At 43.8% G+C, this 17,440-nt stretch overlaps 1 protein-coding gene across 6 annotated transcripts in view; it reads right to left on the reverse strand.

Moving 5' to 3' along the window:
- The window catches only part of Pcnx1 (pecanex 1), a 134,839-nt gene extending 117,704 nt beyond the window's left edge, over positions 1-17,135 (reverse strand). For 4 of the 6 annotated variants that reach the window (XM_040742811.1, XM_040742809.1, XM_040742810.1 and 1 more), the window contains exon 1: positions 16,596-17,135. In XM_040742811.1, the coding sequence (XP_040598745.1) occupies positions 16,596-16,997 (402 nt within the window). In that variant the 5' untranslated portion in view covers positions 16,998-17,135. The remainder of the gene's footprint in view (positions 1-16,595) is intronic. The other 2 variants (XM_040742812.1, XM_040742813.1) reach the window with 2 other exon arrangements.
- Between the last annotated feature and the right edge of the window lie 305 nt (positions 17,136-17,440).

A 17,440-nucleotide genomic window follows, 5' to 3' on the forward strand; every position in this document is an offset into this window, starting at 1 on the left:
CCATCCTCTGTACTGAAATGGTTTCTGATGAGACAGCCATGAAGCCTTAGCAAACCTACTTGTAACTACAAGTAACAGACATATCTGGGAATTACAACTGCTTGAGCAAATAAAGCCACTCATGCATTCAAGAGAACCTGGAGAACGTGCATCCTTTACATCATTTGTAGGATATCATTTAGAGACAGATACACTCAACCACAAATCCCCAACTCGGGTCTGAGAGAATCACTATGTGCAAAGTAACTTGTGAGTTCTCAATAAGGTTTTGGTTTATATGTGGTTTTCTGGGTAAACCTAACCGCTCTGGGAGGAGTGTGGGATGTTCTACACTAAGAATTTCCTTCATTGCTATCTTCTTTTATAAATCAGTGATGACTTTATGGCACAGCACTCCTGCAGCAGTTTAATCAGTATAAGAAAATTCCTGGGCAAATCAAGGCTGAATTTCCATATGCAAATAAAAGGACCTCATAAAGCTACCATGAAGTCTATCGTCAACATCTTCACACCTGTTGCTGATGTATTCGACAGAAATGATTTTTCAGGACTCAGAGTAAGAGAAATTAAACATTCATTAATGCTCTCAACATAACATCAGTGCTATAGAATGACAGTTAGGTCCTCTAGTTACTACACCTAAAAAAAAAACATCATTTGTATTTGATAGAATCAACTTATGCATATAATATGAGATCCTGATTTCACATATGTCACAATATAATAGCTCAACTTAGGGCTTCAGACAACAACAAACTAATTTTTATAGTTACATCAAAAAAATCAAAGCTATATCAAGTAGAAATAATTTAAAATACTAATATACACAAAGATTAGATTATCAAGTTATTTGATTATATTCTTGTTTCATTAAAATTCAGTGAAATGGACTGTGGACTAAAATGCTAATATAAAATGAAAACCAGTAAGAGTCATAAATCAGAAGTATATTAGCACTCTGAAGACTCTGACCAGAGCCCATACGTCTTCATTACAGCATGTTCACCCTCAACTCACTCACTGTCTGCAACAGAATGATGTCACCCCATAATCCAGTTCTGTTTTTTAAAACAAAGTACTAAAACTGGGCAATGTATCACATACCAGATTTAAAGTGAATTAAATGTGAAAACTGAAGACAAAGCATGATATACTCACTACCACAATTCCCATTAGAGCACCTTGAACACACCAAGTGCATTACAGCTTTACCCACTGATTGGCTCACCAGTTATCCCTGGGCACACATTAGTCTCAAGCACTTTTCTAAGGGATGCTTATACAGTAATAAATATGAACTGTTCTCCACAGCAGCCCTCAGAATGACTAATCTGGTGCATTATCTCACACTAATCCTTTGAAGAAAGTACTATTATTATCTCCAACTTTACAGATAACAAACTCAGGCTATAAAATCATTTGCCCATAGCCAGTAAAAAGATAGAAACAGGATTATATCCAGTCTGTCTCTAAAGCCTGAGATGTTTTTGCTTTTGTAATTGTATGTATTTACTTACATTACTCACATAGAGGCTATAAGACATCTTTTGAGAGTCGGTTCTCTTGTTCTACCTCATGGGTCCCAGGAATCAGACTCAGGTCATTAGGCTTGGCAACCAGTGTCTACCCACTGAGCTATCTCACTGACCTACCATGGTCTGAGTTTTTAACAGTCAACTAGATAGATGGTCTAGACCAAGACAAGGTTTCTCAATCCTTTTTCCTCTTGTAAAGCCCACCTAAAGAAACTTTTAGACATTTTCTTCTGCCAATCATGTTGGCCCCTTGAAGTCTTGATACCAGAGATATGCTTGGTATCTGTATATGTTATGTATACATCTCTCTGTACTTCATACTTAAAAAAAAAGGCTATGTCATATAAACTCAAGAACTAACTTTTGTTCTCTTGATGGCCAAACCTGAGAATGCAAGCTGTGGGGTGGTTTCTCAGCTCTAGCACTGCTGACACTTCAGTTCAAACAATCTCTGATGTGGGGTACTGTCCTGTGTATTATAGGATGTTGAACATTATCCTTAGCCTGTACCCAGCAGAAACCCATGGCACTGCCCAAACCAAAATCATGTTAAACTCTTTCCCACAAAAGCCCCTACTATCCTTGAAACATGTAGCTAGGTGCTTCCATCTACATGTAAGGACTGGTCTTATTCATAACCAACTGGAATGAACAGGGCACACACAGCCTGCACATGCCGCATCTCTGTAGTTAGGATGAAGCAGCAGGCATAATGGCAAAGAGATCGTAACTAGTTTAAACACAGCAGGGAAAGAACCCTACATTAGACCAGTAAGTGAAAGGACATTAAAGCTTAATAACTCCACTTATAAAGTGTCACAGAACAAGGCTAACCCCTACCCCAAATGATCAGTAAGAAAAACGATCTCACTGCAAGTATATGAGGCCATAACTAAATCCCAGGAGAGCAGTGCATTCTACAAATGAACTTCCACGGTATCCATACAATATGCTAGTCAAGAAGCAAAGCCAGACTTTAAGAATACACAAATGGTGACAGCTCTGAGAGTTCTAGATTCAGAACATATCCCGAAGACGACTAGGGGGCATTCAGATCGTCACAGATCAGTCACAGGTTGGCTTTCAGGAATACATTAATAAGGAGCATCTTGCACGATTATATATAACAGAAGGACTGAAAGTGACTCTGGCAGGAGTCCTGATGTCAAAAAGAAGAATTAAAGGCAGAGGCGGTCTGAAATCCTGTGCCAGTGATTTAACTCCTAGCAGCCTGCATCTTCATCTCTAAAATGTGAGTGAAGCTCCACTATTCACAGAATATGCTGAGGATTATATTAGAAAACGTGGAAGTAAGTGGTGCATGGGTACACAACAGCATAATAAATATTTGATGCTTTTAATACACTTTACACTTTATAGTCATGCTGGAGACCAACAAACAGACCTCTGACCACATATGGCTTAGATGCTGAAGAGGACCTTAAAAGTAGATGTCATAGCTAAGATTTGTGGACTGTATACGGAGGTAAATATTAGCTGGTGACTGAGCAAAAGTGAACAGAAAATTGATGAATGATTCTGTAACACAGTAAAGAATTTAATATTCAAATAAAAACACTAAAGAATTCCTATTGTAGTAAGGGATAAGACAAAACTGTGCACATTTCCAATGTTACTTAATGTGTAAAGTAATTATAAAGAAAACCAGGATACCCAAATAAGTTAACCAAAACGGGGCTAGTAATGGCTCAGCAGGTGTAGGTGCTCCACCAAGCGTGACAGCCTACATTCATCTCTAGAATCAAGTAAAGGAAAGGAGTGGGCATGGGAGCCATGACTTTAACCCCAGCACTGGGAGACAGGCAGGGAACCTGAGGCCAGGCCAGTCCACACAGCAAGTTCTAAGCCAGCCTGAACTACATAGTGACATCCTGTATCAAACAGAAAGGAAAGAGGGAGGGAGGAAGGAGGAAGGGAGGGGGAGAAGGTAGGGAAAGAATCAACTTCACAAAGTGGTCTTCTGACCTCCATGTGCCCCCCCCCCCTCTCTCTCTCCCTCCCTCCCTCCCTCCCTCCATCCCCCCTCTCTCTCTCTCTGCAGGAAAAGGAACTGAGTTAAAGGGGAACTAAGCAAGAAGAACTCACAAGTAACAGACCTCCCAGGGTAAGCCTAGGAGTATCAAACCTCCACTACACAAGAGCTTTTGGCTGCTGGTGTACTTAGGGAGTTTTGTTTTAGTGATTTTTTGCTTTTTGCTTTTTTTCCAAAACATACATGCCCAGAATTGTCCCCCAATTACTGATGCATTGAAGTGGAGCAAAACACAGTTACAAATTATTTTTTGTTATTTTATTTTAAAGAAAGTTAGCAACTGCTCTGTATTCTGAATAATTGTGTAGGAGACTGTCCTGCACCACAGGCCAGCAATTCTCAAGTAGAATAATCATGGTAAACTTCAACACCAACACAACAGCAGCAACCGCAGAGCTCCCTAATACTCTTCCAAGGTACATGAATAATTCTGTTAGAAGGAAGCAGAACAGAAAGCAGTGTGCTTTACTTATCCCAGGGCTAACCTCACTCTAACTGTGCTGTGCTACAGACTTCACTCTCCTGGAAAGAGAAGACATCTACAATGGCATGAGAATTATGTTATAAATGAGAATTCTCTGGACAATAAAGTATGGCTGAGGTTTGCAGACACTAGGTCTGAGGGGAGGGGAGGGGCTCTAAGAAACAAACCTGTGAAATAGGATAGTGTAGTTGCTCTAGACTTTTATCTGGGAAATTGGGCTAAAGAGATGGCTCAGCAGTTAAGAGCACTTGATGTTCTTGTAGAGGACCTGGGATCGATTCCCAGCGCCCACATAAGACTTCACAATCATCCAAAACTCCAGTCCTAAGGGATCCCATAACTCTTGTGACATCTGTGGGCACCAGGCATGCACACAGTACACACACATGCATACAGGCAAAGCATTCAATACACATAAAAAGCAAATCTAAAAAAATTAAAAATAAATAAATAAAGGTGTGCACCACAAAGTAAGGCTGCATTAAAAAGTCAATTAGGAGGAAAAGCAAGGCTAAATCCTGCTGGATCTGGGATTGGGTAGTCTGTCTAGAAATGGCACTTTTTAAGGTAACTGGGCAAGTCTGACACAGACTAGATAGTCATCTTAGCAAATGACTGTCAGCTACTCTCAGTGAGATATATTACTACTGTGAACATCATTAGATAGGAGATGAAGGCCAGGGTGAGGTGTCATGGTAGTATCTTTTCAAATGAGTCCCATAGACTTGTGTGAGGCACCATGTGTAGAAACTGGCTATACAATTCCAGTAAACAAAACTTTCAAAGTACATATGGAATTTAGAGGAAGCATGAATACCATGTAACATCTTGCAACTTTCCTGTTCATCTGAAAATCTTTAAGACAGTAGAAAAATAAGACTACACCTACTTTTCAATAACACACATGCTTCAATATTGCTGGGCCCATAATGGAGTAACAGACAAACTTAAATATCTTTTTGATAATACATAACCTTTTTAGATTAGCTATGTTTTTGTCTTTTCAAAACATTTTCATATTTCATGTTACCAAAATGCCAAAAGAAAAACAAATTTTAGAATCTCTCTTATCACCTGCCAAGTCAGCTCTGTTTCTGCCATGAGGTCAGGGATGCTTGTGGAAATGACATCTAACAGCATAACTGTAGTGTAGTGTGAACAAAAGAAAGCAGGCTAAATGCAAACCGTAACTGTGCTTACTACTGAACAGCTTGTTTTCACGTCCTCTGACTGTTTCAGAGGTACTCTTACAGCACAAATCATATTCTCAGATCTAAAAGGCAACTCACTGAGGTCAATATTACACTGAATATACAACATTAGAATACCTGACAACAGTAAAGCTTTATACTCAAAAGCATTCATTCTTTTAATGACCAATCTTTTCCTCAGAACAAAGATCCATTTGCCTGGTAGGCATGTAATGAAACCAGAACAACACAAAGAACAAAGCTCACTGAGACCCAGCATAGGCACACAAGCGCATCTCCTACATGCATGGACTAGCCCACCCCACCCCCAAGTCCACAACATGGGCCCATTACCACCTCTAGACCCCACCCCACCCCACTCCCAAACCAGTGGACTACCACCCCCACCACCAGCAGCACCCTGCATGGGCAGACTGCCCCCACTTCCCAGCCACCACATAGATGAACTACCTCCTGCATGAAACATCCTAAGGCAAAAAGACTTGAGGACACTGAAGAGATTCGTCATACCCTAGTCTCATCACGTCCAATTTATTAAGAAATAAGCAGCTTTATATAGGAAAACACAGGTGCCCATTCTTCCAAGAATAAGGTATAGAGACTTTTCATTTTGGAGTCTTCATTTTGCACAACTCTGCATGTGTTAAATGCCTGCTTTCAAATAGTTTAGTACTAGAGGGTAGTAGTCCACAGTGCAAAAACACTCAAAATGGCCTTCCTTTCTATACACTTAAAATCTATCTGTTATAGACATAAAATCTCTGAAAGACACATTTGGAAAATTGTTATAAATGGCACAAGTCTTCAAAGACTACAATCCCAGCCTATTAAGGGAAAAGAGAGTTAAAGATGATACAGCACGCCGGGCGTTGGTGGCGCATGCCTTTAATCCCAGCACTCGGGAGGCAGAGGCAGGCGGATCTCTGTGAGTTCGAGGCCAGCCTGGTCTACCAAGTGAGTTCCAGGACAGCCTCCAAAGCCACAGAGAAACCCTGTCTCGAAAAACCAAAAAAAAAAAAAAAAAAAAAAAAAAAACCAAGATGATACAGCACAGAATTCTGGGATGGATCCTGGAGCAGAAATGGCAACTGGCAAAATGTACACAAAACCTGTAGTCCATTAATATTCTGCACCAATGCTAATGTCTTCATTTGACAAACACATTGTGGTTATGCAACACCTTGATATAAAAAAAGCTGGGAAAGGTACACAGAAATTGCACTGTATTGTAACTTTTCTATAACCCTAAAATTATGTGAAAATGGAGAGCTTTAAGGAGGGTAACAGGTGGCTGGACCTGTTTAGCTTATGTCTAGACAACAGTATAACAAGAGGAGAAGGGAGGAAGGGGGGAGGGCTCCAGGAGTCAAGCTTCTCACACTACGACTAGGTTTCCTGGCTGCTCACACATCAGCTGGCCCTTGGGGCACTACAAAGCTCTACAGAATGGGACTTTCTTCCCACTTCCACCACCCAAAAACCTCAAAAAGTAAATGGCTTCTTTTCCCTTGGGTTTTCTTTGCTTTCTTAACAAAAAGTGAGGGTCTGGCATCAACCATGCAAGTTCTGAGAGGCAGGAGCTCAGGCTCCAGAGGACCAAGGAGGAGTGTTGAGGGCTTCCCATTGCTATCAAGGACCGTACATGCACACACCCAGCTTCCCAGAGGCACCTGAGGGAACCAGAATCCCACCACCCACTCCACTGTGCTTTGGTAAACTTCACCTACGTCATTTACAAAGTCAAGGAGAGGTCTCCAGAATGTTTGCTGGGTTCTTGGCTTTCCTTGCTCTTGTACCCAGGTGTCCAAACACGCCTAGCAAATGCTTCTCACCTCCCCCAGCCACAATCAGAGACAGGGAAAATCAATTTAACCAAATAACATAATGAAACAATCTCCTCTGAATACAAAACTAGAAAAAAACAAAAAAGTAGATCAAAGTTGCCCTGCAATGCATATCAATGCAGCAAAGAGCTTTATTGAAAAAAAAAAAAACATGCCATCATCAAAGACAAAAATGTTACTGAAATGTTTTCTTCACAATTCCACTGAATAAGCAGCTTAAAGCAATGCCCCCCGTGTCAGACAGAGCTTAGGGGGACAAGAAGGCATATTGGGCCACGCTCTCGACACAGCTGATGGAGGCCAACTTGGCAAACTCTGATCACTCCCTCCTTTCCAAAATAGTCTTTATTTTGGCTCCATTCCTCTTCATTTTCCTGCCATTACTACCTTCTTCACCCATTTTTAGATACTATTGGGCCTTCGAGTTCTATCCAACAATATTTTCTTCTTAATTAGTTTTAGGATCTCCCTACAACACAGTATCTATGTGCCAATAACTTCATATAATAACTTTTACCCCACATGTCTCTCCTTTTCAACATTCTGAACTCAAGTTCTCCAGTCTCAGAGATGCCCTCAGTACTGCCCACAATCGACTTCAATAGTCAATTCACTTTCCCATTCATGAGAGGAAAGCAACCCGTACCTGGATCTTGCTCAGACCTGGAATACCCTCTGCATCTCCTCCCTCACTTCAACAGAAAACACCCTGTACTTCAAGCAGGTTACACAGATCCTACAAGATGGACTCAACTTTTAGTTCTTCCTCTATCAGCATTCACCCATACCTATTTCCAGGAATTTAGACCAAAGAGCTATACTAAAGTCTTTTAAAGAATGAAAACAAAGTATTTGACCTGTAATGAAGAAAAGGATTTACCACACTCTTAACACATCACACTGTGGTCTTTCAGCACTATTAAGAAGTCACTTTCTCTCATGGAAACATCAGGAGGTTCTGAAACACTGCAAAGAAAACTGACCCATATTTTTGTTTGTTTGATTTTCGAGACACGGTTTCTCTATATTGCTTTGGAGGCTGTCCTAGAACTCGCTCTGTAGACCAGGCTGGCCTCGAACTCAGAGAGAGAGGGGGGAAAAGAGAGAGAGAGAATATACAAGCACCCACTGAAACTAGAAATGGGCACATTGGAGCTGGAGTTATAGGCCGTTGTAAGCCCCCATGTGTTATGAAATACTTTCTACAGTTTCAGAAAACACTGTAAGCCAAAAATCATTTAACTGTTGGAAACTAGGGGAGTTTCTGTTTCTTCTCCAGCCTGTGAACACAGATTTAACCAAGAAGCCTTCACTTACTTAACAAGTTAAATTTTTAGCATTTTATTAATGAGAATTTTTAGACAGAGGAGTTGAAAAGTTAGTACTGCCCACTTGAACTCTGGTTTTCAGTTCCAAGCCTTCCTCTGCATAACCCTGTGTCTGTCTACTTGTTAAAGGCAATACCTATAGTTAGTGTGGTGGTTTGTTTTCTGCTCGTTATGAACATTCGAACCTTGCCATTCTAAGCCAGGCACTGATGGATCATGCCTTTAATGACAGCACTTGGGAGGCAAAGACAGGTGAAGACAGGAGGATCTCAAGGCCAGCCTGGTCTACATAGGAAGTTCCAGGACAGTCTCATCTATCTACACATAGAAACCTTGCCTCAAAAAAAAAAAAACAAACAAACAAACAAGCAAAAATGATCCCCATAGGTTCCTATATGTGAATACTTTGTCAATAGAATGGAACTGTTTGATAGGAGACGGATTAGGTGTGGCCTTGTTGGAGGAAGTGTGTTACTGGGGAAGGGCTGAGGTTTCAAAAGCCCAAGCCAGGCCCAGTCTTTGCCTTCAGATCAAGAGGCAGCTCTCAACCACTTCTCCAGCACCATGCCTGCAATGCCTACCATGTCTGCTGCCACAATGATAATGAACTAACCCTCTGAAAGTGTAAGCCAGACCCAATTAAATGTTTTCTCTTGTAAGAGTTGCAGTGGTCACACACGGTGTCTCTTTACAGCAACAGTGACTAAGACAGTAAGTTACAGCCATGTCTTCATCACCCCTAAGCATTTGAGCACACCCATTAGCTAGAGGGTTTGGTTTTAATTAATTAATTTATCTGGAGGCAGGGTCTCATGTAGCTCATGCTGGCTCAGGCTCTGTGTAGTCCAGGATGGCCCTAGACTTGAGATCATGTTAGATTATAGTGTTGTAACCCCAGGTCTGGTTTATGCAGTGCTAGGGATTAAACATGGGGTATCAGACTATCTTACATAAACATACTGTCAAATGAGTTACATCCTCAGTCCCTGCTAGCTAGGGCTCTAAAGACACCAATCTTAAAAAAAAACATTGTAGGAGTTTTTATTAATCTTTAAAATTTCTCAATCTTTGGGAAAGAAGTTACTTGACAGTTTCAAGGAAATCTTTACAGATGATAAAGATCAACTACACAAATAAATAATGAAGGTGACTAGGGAAAAGTCAGAACCATAAATTTTATAAGAATGATTAAAGCCTGGAGGTGGTGACGTATGCTTTTAATCCCAGCACTTGGGAAACAGAGGTGGGCAGATCTCTGTGAGTTCAAAACAAGCCTGGTCTACAAGAGCTGGTTCCGGGACAGCCTCCAAAGTGACAGAGAAACCCTGTCTCAAAAAAATAAAAAAATAATAAAAATAAAAAAGATTAACTTAATCACTCCACAGGTACTTAGCATATATTACTTTACATATTGTTATATATATACAACTGTACAAGGCTGTACACACAAAACCCACACGCTGCTGCACTTTGAGTGACTTCCAATTTTTCTGGATTTGATTTTTAACTTGCAGCCCACAGAAACTAACGACTCTGCCAGACAAGACAACCTCCTAAAACACCCACTCTGTGCCCAACCATTCCAGATCAGTTTCGGTGGTCAACCAAAAGAAGGTTCACATTAGTAATACCAACAAATGCTTATTCAAAGAAAACCCTGAACATGTTTCATATCTGGCCCCTGCCCTCACTAAAATGACAAAGCATGTCCACAGTAAAGCTGCCTAAAAAGCGAACGTGTAGACAAAGATACAAATACACGACTGTGAAGTTCCATGAAAGAAACTGATGAGATGAAGTGGGAAAATACGATTCTGTTTACAGCAAAAGGTTTGGGCCTCTGTGAGAGGATACTGAAGCCCAGCCCTAAACAACTTGCAACAATCAGCCTGGGAGCAACCGGGAGGGAGGGTCTCCTTTCCCAAGACACAGCAGGTGCAAAGCTCCCGCCAGAGGAAGCAGCTTAGTGGCTGAAGCAAAAGAAAGGAGGCCATGTGGTTCGAGCATAGCAGAAACTGCAAAAACTGTACGAAAAGGCAGATTGGCTTCAGGGTGGCCCGGGTAGAGAGGTCTGATTTTTATTCTAAGCTCTAAGGTAAATCATGCAACGATGTTAAAAGGGAGAAGTGATCGTTTCTAGCTCCATCCATTTTTCTTAGCAGCTGGCTAATATTCCATTTTACCACATTTTCATTATCCATTCATCACTTGGACGTCTAGGCTGTATCCAATTTCTGACTGTTAAGAATAAAGCAGCAATAAACAAGGATGGCCAGGTATCTCTGTAGTAAGGCACATACTACGATGGGAAAGCTGGACCTTATGTAGATCCATTTTCAGTTTTTTGAGGAACCTCCACACTGATCTCTACAGTAGCTGTACAAACACTAGATGAGGTAACTCAGACCCAAAGGACAAACACTAAACGTTTTCTCTTATATGGGGATGCTAGCTTTTGAGTGTTAGATGTGTGTTTCAATATAAATAATCCCAGGTAGTAAGAAAACATGGAGGAGAGGGTCTTCCAAGGAAGGGAAATATAGTGTTATAAAGAGATAAAGGAGAAGCCATAATAGGAGGATTAAATGGGAAGGGGAGGACAGGAGGGAAGGGTAAAGGACAGAATATGGGGACAGACAACTAACACTAAAGGCCCTTTGAAAAGCTATATAGAAGCCTATCACTGTAGAAACGTGTGTGTGTGTGTGTGTGTGTGTGTTTGTGTGTGTGTGTGTATGTGTGTGTGTAAAAAACGGAATTTAATGAAATTACCATATAATGGAGGAGACAATGCCTTAACTAGACAGCTTGCTTACACTACCAAATAAAACCTCCAGTACCAGTAATGGGTTACATCTTTTTAAGTCATTGGCCAAAGGGGACCCACAGACATCCGCAGAGGAAAAAAATTACAGGCTATTATCAATGCTACTGGTTATCCTTCACAACCTGATGATAAGACTTTATTGTTGAAGACAGCACTTACTATGTCATGGAACATGGAGAAATTGAGCTGGAGCCCAACAGCAGCTTAACATCTACCTACTGACTAACTTTATAGTACTGGAAGGAGGAGAAAAGTAATTATCAATATCATCCAGCTATGAACCCTGCGACCTACAATAGAGACCTGCCTACAATATATACTCGTGCAATAGTGGCACAAATGTTATAGAAGTAACCAACTGCTTTTTTCTTTTTTTAGACTTACTTATTATATATACAGTGTTCTGGCTGCATGTATCCCTGCAGTCAGAAGAAGGTAACAGATTTCATTACTGATGGTTGTGAGTCACCATGTGGTTTCTGGGAATTGAACTCAGGTCCTCTGGAAAACAGCCAGTGCTCTTAACCTCTGAGCCATCTCTCCAGTCCACCGACTGCTTTTTAAAATCAAAATTAAGGCCTACTCCTTAATGTAGAAACCATACCTGACACTGCTAAAATAGCCAAGAACCTGCTACTAGATATGTCACACACCCTAGGAAAAAACCTACTATTTTTCTGCTAAATGAACATTCTAAAGACGTTGCTATTTCCACACATCAGTGCTTTATAGCTCAACCCACATCAGAGAAGCTTGTTCTTGCAGTAGATGATAACTCGCATAAAGACCCACACCTTGGCAATGTGCAGAATGAGACGCTTTGGAACACTCAGCCCCAAATGGGATGTCTTGATGGAACTCCTCCTCCTCCTCGTGCAAAGGAGGCAAGAAGACTTTAAGAGCTAGAGGTTATGGAAGATTCCAGGGAAAGAGTGTCTTCTAAGCACAACAGAGCTAATGCACATATGAACTCAAAGTAACCACAACAGCACACAAAAAAGCCCACACAAGAGTCAACCAAATAAAATCCGAGCACTGAGAAGGGGAAGTGGGCACCAAGTCCTACCCCTAACCTAGAAGCAACTTGTTACTGATACTTATTGGGAGAGGAAAGAAAAATCAGTAAAGTGATACTGGGTATATTAACCACACTCTATAGCAGGCCCCATGCCCACAAAATGGACACCACATTTTCTGTGTATACGCTTATTTTGTTTGTTTGTTTTTTGTCTTTGGGGGATTTTGTTTGTTCTGGTTTTTGGTTTGTATTGGGGAGGTTTTGTTTTGTTTGAGAGAGAAAGAACATTTACTTGAATGGGTTTACTTGGGAAGTGGGGAGGATCTGAGAAGAGTTGAGGAAAGGAAAGAATATAATCAAAATATATTGTATGAAAAAAACTTAAAACAATAAATACAAAAGGGAGTGGCACCAACTGATTTAAGTTTTCTGCTTATTCTAAGAGTGGCAAAGGGGTAAGAATGGATGCCAAAGATCAGTTACATGGCTGGTACAACAGTATGCTATATATACTGCTTTAGATATATCATATATATTATGCATAATATAATAACAGTGCAGACAAAACAGCCTGGAGCAGGAAATGAAAGGAAGAGCTGAGCTACTCTCGACAGCAGACTTGGCTAAGGGCTGTGTGTGTGTGTGTGTGTGTGTGTGTGGTGTACAGCAAGAGCAAGGGTGATACATTACCATTATACTGTTAACCAATACACAAATACACAACAGTGTTTGTTTTGGAATGGGTGAATCCAATTAAAATTCAGATTTTTTTTTATTTGAAGCCTATCGGTGTCTTGCCTTCGTGTTTATGCATCACTTGTGTGGCTGGTGCCCTAGGATGCCTAGAAAGAGGCATCAGATTCCCCAAACTGGAGTTACGGACGGTTGTGAACTACAGAAAATATGGGGGTGCTGAGAATGGAACCCAGGCACTCTGGAAGAGCAGTCAGCACTCTTTAACTACTGAGGCATTGCTTAAGCCCCTCAGAATGGTTTTACACATGATTTCTCTTAGACACCTCAAGACAGTTCTGAAGACATGAGACTACCAGCTTAGAAGTTAAAACCAGGCTAGGAGTTACCGGTATACTGATCACATTCCTTGAATTTACCTAGCAGGTAGTATATACATGAATGAACCACACTCCAGATGTTCTGACCAGAACAGGCTTATACATGTACACATTTTTAATACTGTCAAGTAATGTTTGATGACCGATAGACTCTGAGAACCTCTTGTATAAACAGACTAGGAGAGACAGGTCCCAGAACTGTACCCAGGGCTTCATGTATGCTACATAAGCATTCTACCCCCAGCTTGTCATAATGTAAATACATTTTGGTGTGTTTCATCATCTAGACATGTAACTCTTTACAGAAGACTGAATGTGAAGCAATATGTTATAATAATGGTTTCATTCAAATTCAGGGCTACCTAATCTCTTCTAGGCTGTATGCATTATAGAGAAAAATTCTAACTACAAGTTCTTTCAAATGTCATTTACTGAAGGCTATTCTCAAGGTGAACAGTCTATTTCATAAATATTCCCTTGTAAAATACTCATGAAATATGTCACATGAGCAAGTCAGGGCCCAGGGAGGTAACCGTGTCTAAAGAACGCAAATCGAGAGTAAGGCCAAGGTTCAAAAATCAAGGTAACACCTAATCCAGTGAACTTTTTCATTGCCCCCTCAAAATAAGCTACCCTATCCCCAAAAACTCTCACCTGTGACAAGTCAGGCCCATCAATATTATAAGGATGGAGAACAGAAGACAACCAGATGAGCAGCAAGCTCTTCCTGATTTCCACTACTGAGAACCATAACTTAACTGCAGAAACTATGACTTGCCCCTTTGGAAGACCTACGAAAGCTGGGAGACAGCAAAGGGGTGTGTGTTTGCACATGCACACACTTACACACATGCCTACAAAGATCCTGAACTTTGGCCTCAAAAAGCCCTGTATAAATCCCAGTTCACATATCTACCTAAGGCAATAAAACAAGTCACCTTGGCTCAGCCTTGTGAGGATGCTTAGCTGGACTAAGAGCCTGTACACATGCTCAGTAAAATCACCATCACCTGCAACTATTATTGGAGAGCATGTGAATAATAGCCATGGGTGAGATTTTAATACAGAAGGCAGGATTTTGCTTCGATTTGGATATGTCACACTATCTAACCTCAGTACTACAGCACTAGCACGTTAAAATGCTACAAGTCCTCTTTGCTGACTCCCCTGACCACAAATTCTGATCACTCATCAATCCCTACAGTTCCAACACTGCTGCTCATTATCCCCAGGCTAGACTTTAAGTTCCCTGACAGAAGAAAGGGAGTCCTGGTCGTTTCTAGTCATCTGTTTCACATCTCATTAATGTGTGTCTTGCACTGCTCTAAATCCTGAGAATACCAAGGAACAGAATGAAGCTCCTGCTTGGTCAGAGCAGTGTGGTCTATTATTAGCTTACACAGCGTAACAAGGTGACAAAAACATTAAGTACATGTATCAGCCAGCAGAAAACATTATTTAGAAAGCAGGCAGAAGGCTTCAGATGCTGCTATGTAACTTATCAGGGAAGTCTCACAAGCCAGAAACCTTAAATAATCTAAACAAAGCAAGCCACAATCATCTGGAAGAGTCGTGCCCCCCCACGCCCCCACGCCCCCACGGAGTAGAAAAAGCACAGTGGCAATACATCAGCAGCTGACAAGACAACTACGCAGGTGAACTGCTCACTGCTCGTGGACCGGGGCAGAGGCAGGCGCACGGGAAAGCAGGTCTCAACAGAACAGACATTCGTTCCTCTAGTGTCTCCAGCGGTTCTGTTAATTCTACAAAGGGGCTTACAGCCGAACCTTACAGCATGCAGCAGCAAATCCTGACCTCCCGACAATCACTTCGTCTTAAACCATCTGCCTGGACACAAGAGAAGCCGGCTCTGAAAGCCCCCATGAGCCTGAGGAGCCTCACAACCACAAGCCATGGAGGTGCTCACCAAGGATATCCTATTCCTGGAAGGTACACTGATGTAAACTGAACCTGATCGGCCAAAAATGAACAGAAATTACAACGTTTGGTGATAAATTTTCCGATTTTTGACAAGACTGAGCGAGCCCTGCAACAAGCCATCAAGCATTTTTAAAAATAGCTCCTTTAAGCTCGTGTAAGTCCCTTCAAACACATTTCTATGAGAAATCAGAATGTGCTTGACAATGTGACATTTAGCACACACACTCACCATCCCCCAAGGCATGTTCCTGCCAATTAGTGATACTGAGCAATGAGACAAATAGGCTGTCCTAACTTGTGGCATTTATCACACTCCTATTCCGGGATTTTCTAATCCAGCACCTTTATTCTGGCTCCTTGAAAAACCACGAAGTTAGTAGACATTCCCTGAAAATAGAGTTACTATCCCTCCTTCTAATTACTTTAAAATGTGAAAGCTTTATTTTCCCAAATGTCCCACCCTAAAATACAGTGTTATTCTGTTTTAGAAATGTGCTAACATCTTTCAGGAAAACATCCTTTAAATCCACTCTGGAGAGGTGGTTCACGCTTGTAATCCCGGTAATTCCCAAGGCCTGGGCTACGCAGTGAGTCTCGGGCCAGCCTTGGCTATAGAAGGAAACTCTCCTCTCAGAACACCAAAAACACTTGAGAGAAACCGGCCCTAGTGCACCAAGCAACAGGCGGTACTTTCCTTTTCCCTGCCAGTCAAAGGCCTTGAACCAACGCAAACAAATGGGTGAAATGCCAGCCAGGTTCCCGTGTCTCCCCGCTCCCTGCCCGCTGCGTTGGCCAGGCAACACCACAGCCCCTGGGCGCGGGGCTGAGCCGAATGGAACCCGCACCCAACCGATAAGCGGTTTGCAGAGGCACGAGCCCTCCCGGGGTCCCCCACCCCCAGCACGGGAAGCCAGTACGAGCCGGGACACCCAGCGACTCCGGAGGCTCCAGGCGGGGCGCGCACGGCCTCCCCCCAGGCTCCGCACAGCCGGGGCCGAGGTGCGGGCTGCGATGCCTGGGGAAGTGAGACAGGAAGGTAGCCCGAAGCCGGGGAGTACCGGGGACTCCGAGGGAAGGCCCCGGGTGCAATTTACGCAGGCCGGCACACGAGGCGCGAGGAAGCGGGACCCGGCCGGGAACCGGCGAGAGGGAGGTGCTGGAAACAGGGGAAACCCGGGGCGGGGAGGGGGCGGGGGAGGGCAGCGTCGGGCCGCCGCCAGGACGGCCGCACGCCGGGAGGGCAGGGACGCGACCCCCGAGGACGCCCCCGCCACCACTCACCATGTAAAGCGTGAAGGGCAGGCCGAGCAGAAAGAGCCACAGGTAGAGGTGGAGCGCGTTCACGAAGGTGGCCTGGTGCGGGTCGTAGTACCAGCCGCCGCTCAGCGCGGCCCACACCCCCTGCCGGAGGATCTGCAGCGTCTGCGACCCCATCCCCACCCGGCGTCGCCGCCGCCGCCGCCGTCGTCCCCGCCCCGGCCCCAGCTTCGGTCTCGTCGCCTGCGCGCCCGCGGCCCGGTCTAGCCCCCCTCCTGAGCTCCCGGAGAGCGGCCCGGCGCCGCTGCGCTCGCTGGTGCTCCCGCACGAGGAAGAGGAAGAGACGGCGGAGGAGGCGGCAAGCGGCGGGGCGGAGAGCGGCGAGGAGGAGGAGGAGGAGGCCAGGCTCCGGAGCGTCGCCGCCATCTTGTCTCCAAGCTCCGTGCCCGGCCCGCCAGCGCCGCCGCCGCCGCCTCCACCGCCGCGACCCCCGCCGGCCGCCAGCCCGGGCCTGGCGGAGCAGGCGACCGAGCGCCGGGGAGGACGCGGAAGAAGCCGCGCCCCCTCCGGCTCCTCCTCCCGCTTCCTCCGCCCGCGGAGAGGGCTCCACCGGTACCCACAGCGCCTCGGTTGCGCGAGCGCCTCCTGTTGGCGCCCGGGAGCAGTGTGCAGACGCGGCTCGAGTGGGGGCGGGGTGGGGTGGGGACACGTGCCAGGGGACCCCACTGCGCCCGTCAAGACCCACCTCGCAGGCTCAGTTACCAGTCCTTAAAGGGGAACGGTCTTCCAGACTGCGAATTGGTAGAGCTTGCCTGCCTGGCATGTGTGGCATTTGTCCAAGACCTAAAAACATTTGGGGGTAAGCTGTC

Source organism: Mesocricetus auratus, unplaced genomic scaffold (genome assembly GCF_017639785.1).
Source record: "Mesocricetus auratus isolate SY011 unplaced genomic scaffold, BCM_Maur_2.0 Super-Scaffold_15014, whole genome shotgun sequence".
Lineage (NCBI taxonomy): Eukaryota > Metazoa > Chordata > Mammalia > Rodentia > Cricetidae > Mesocricetus > Mesocricetus auratus.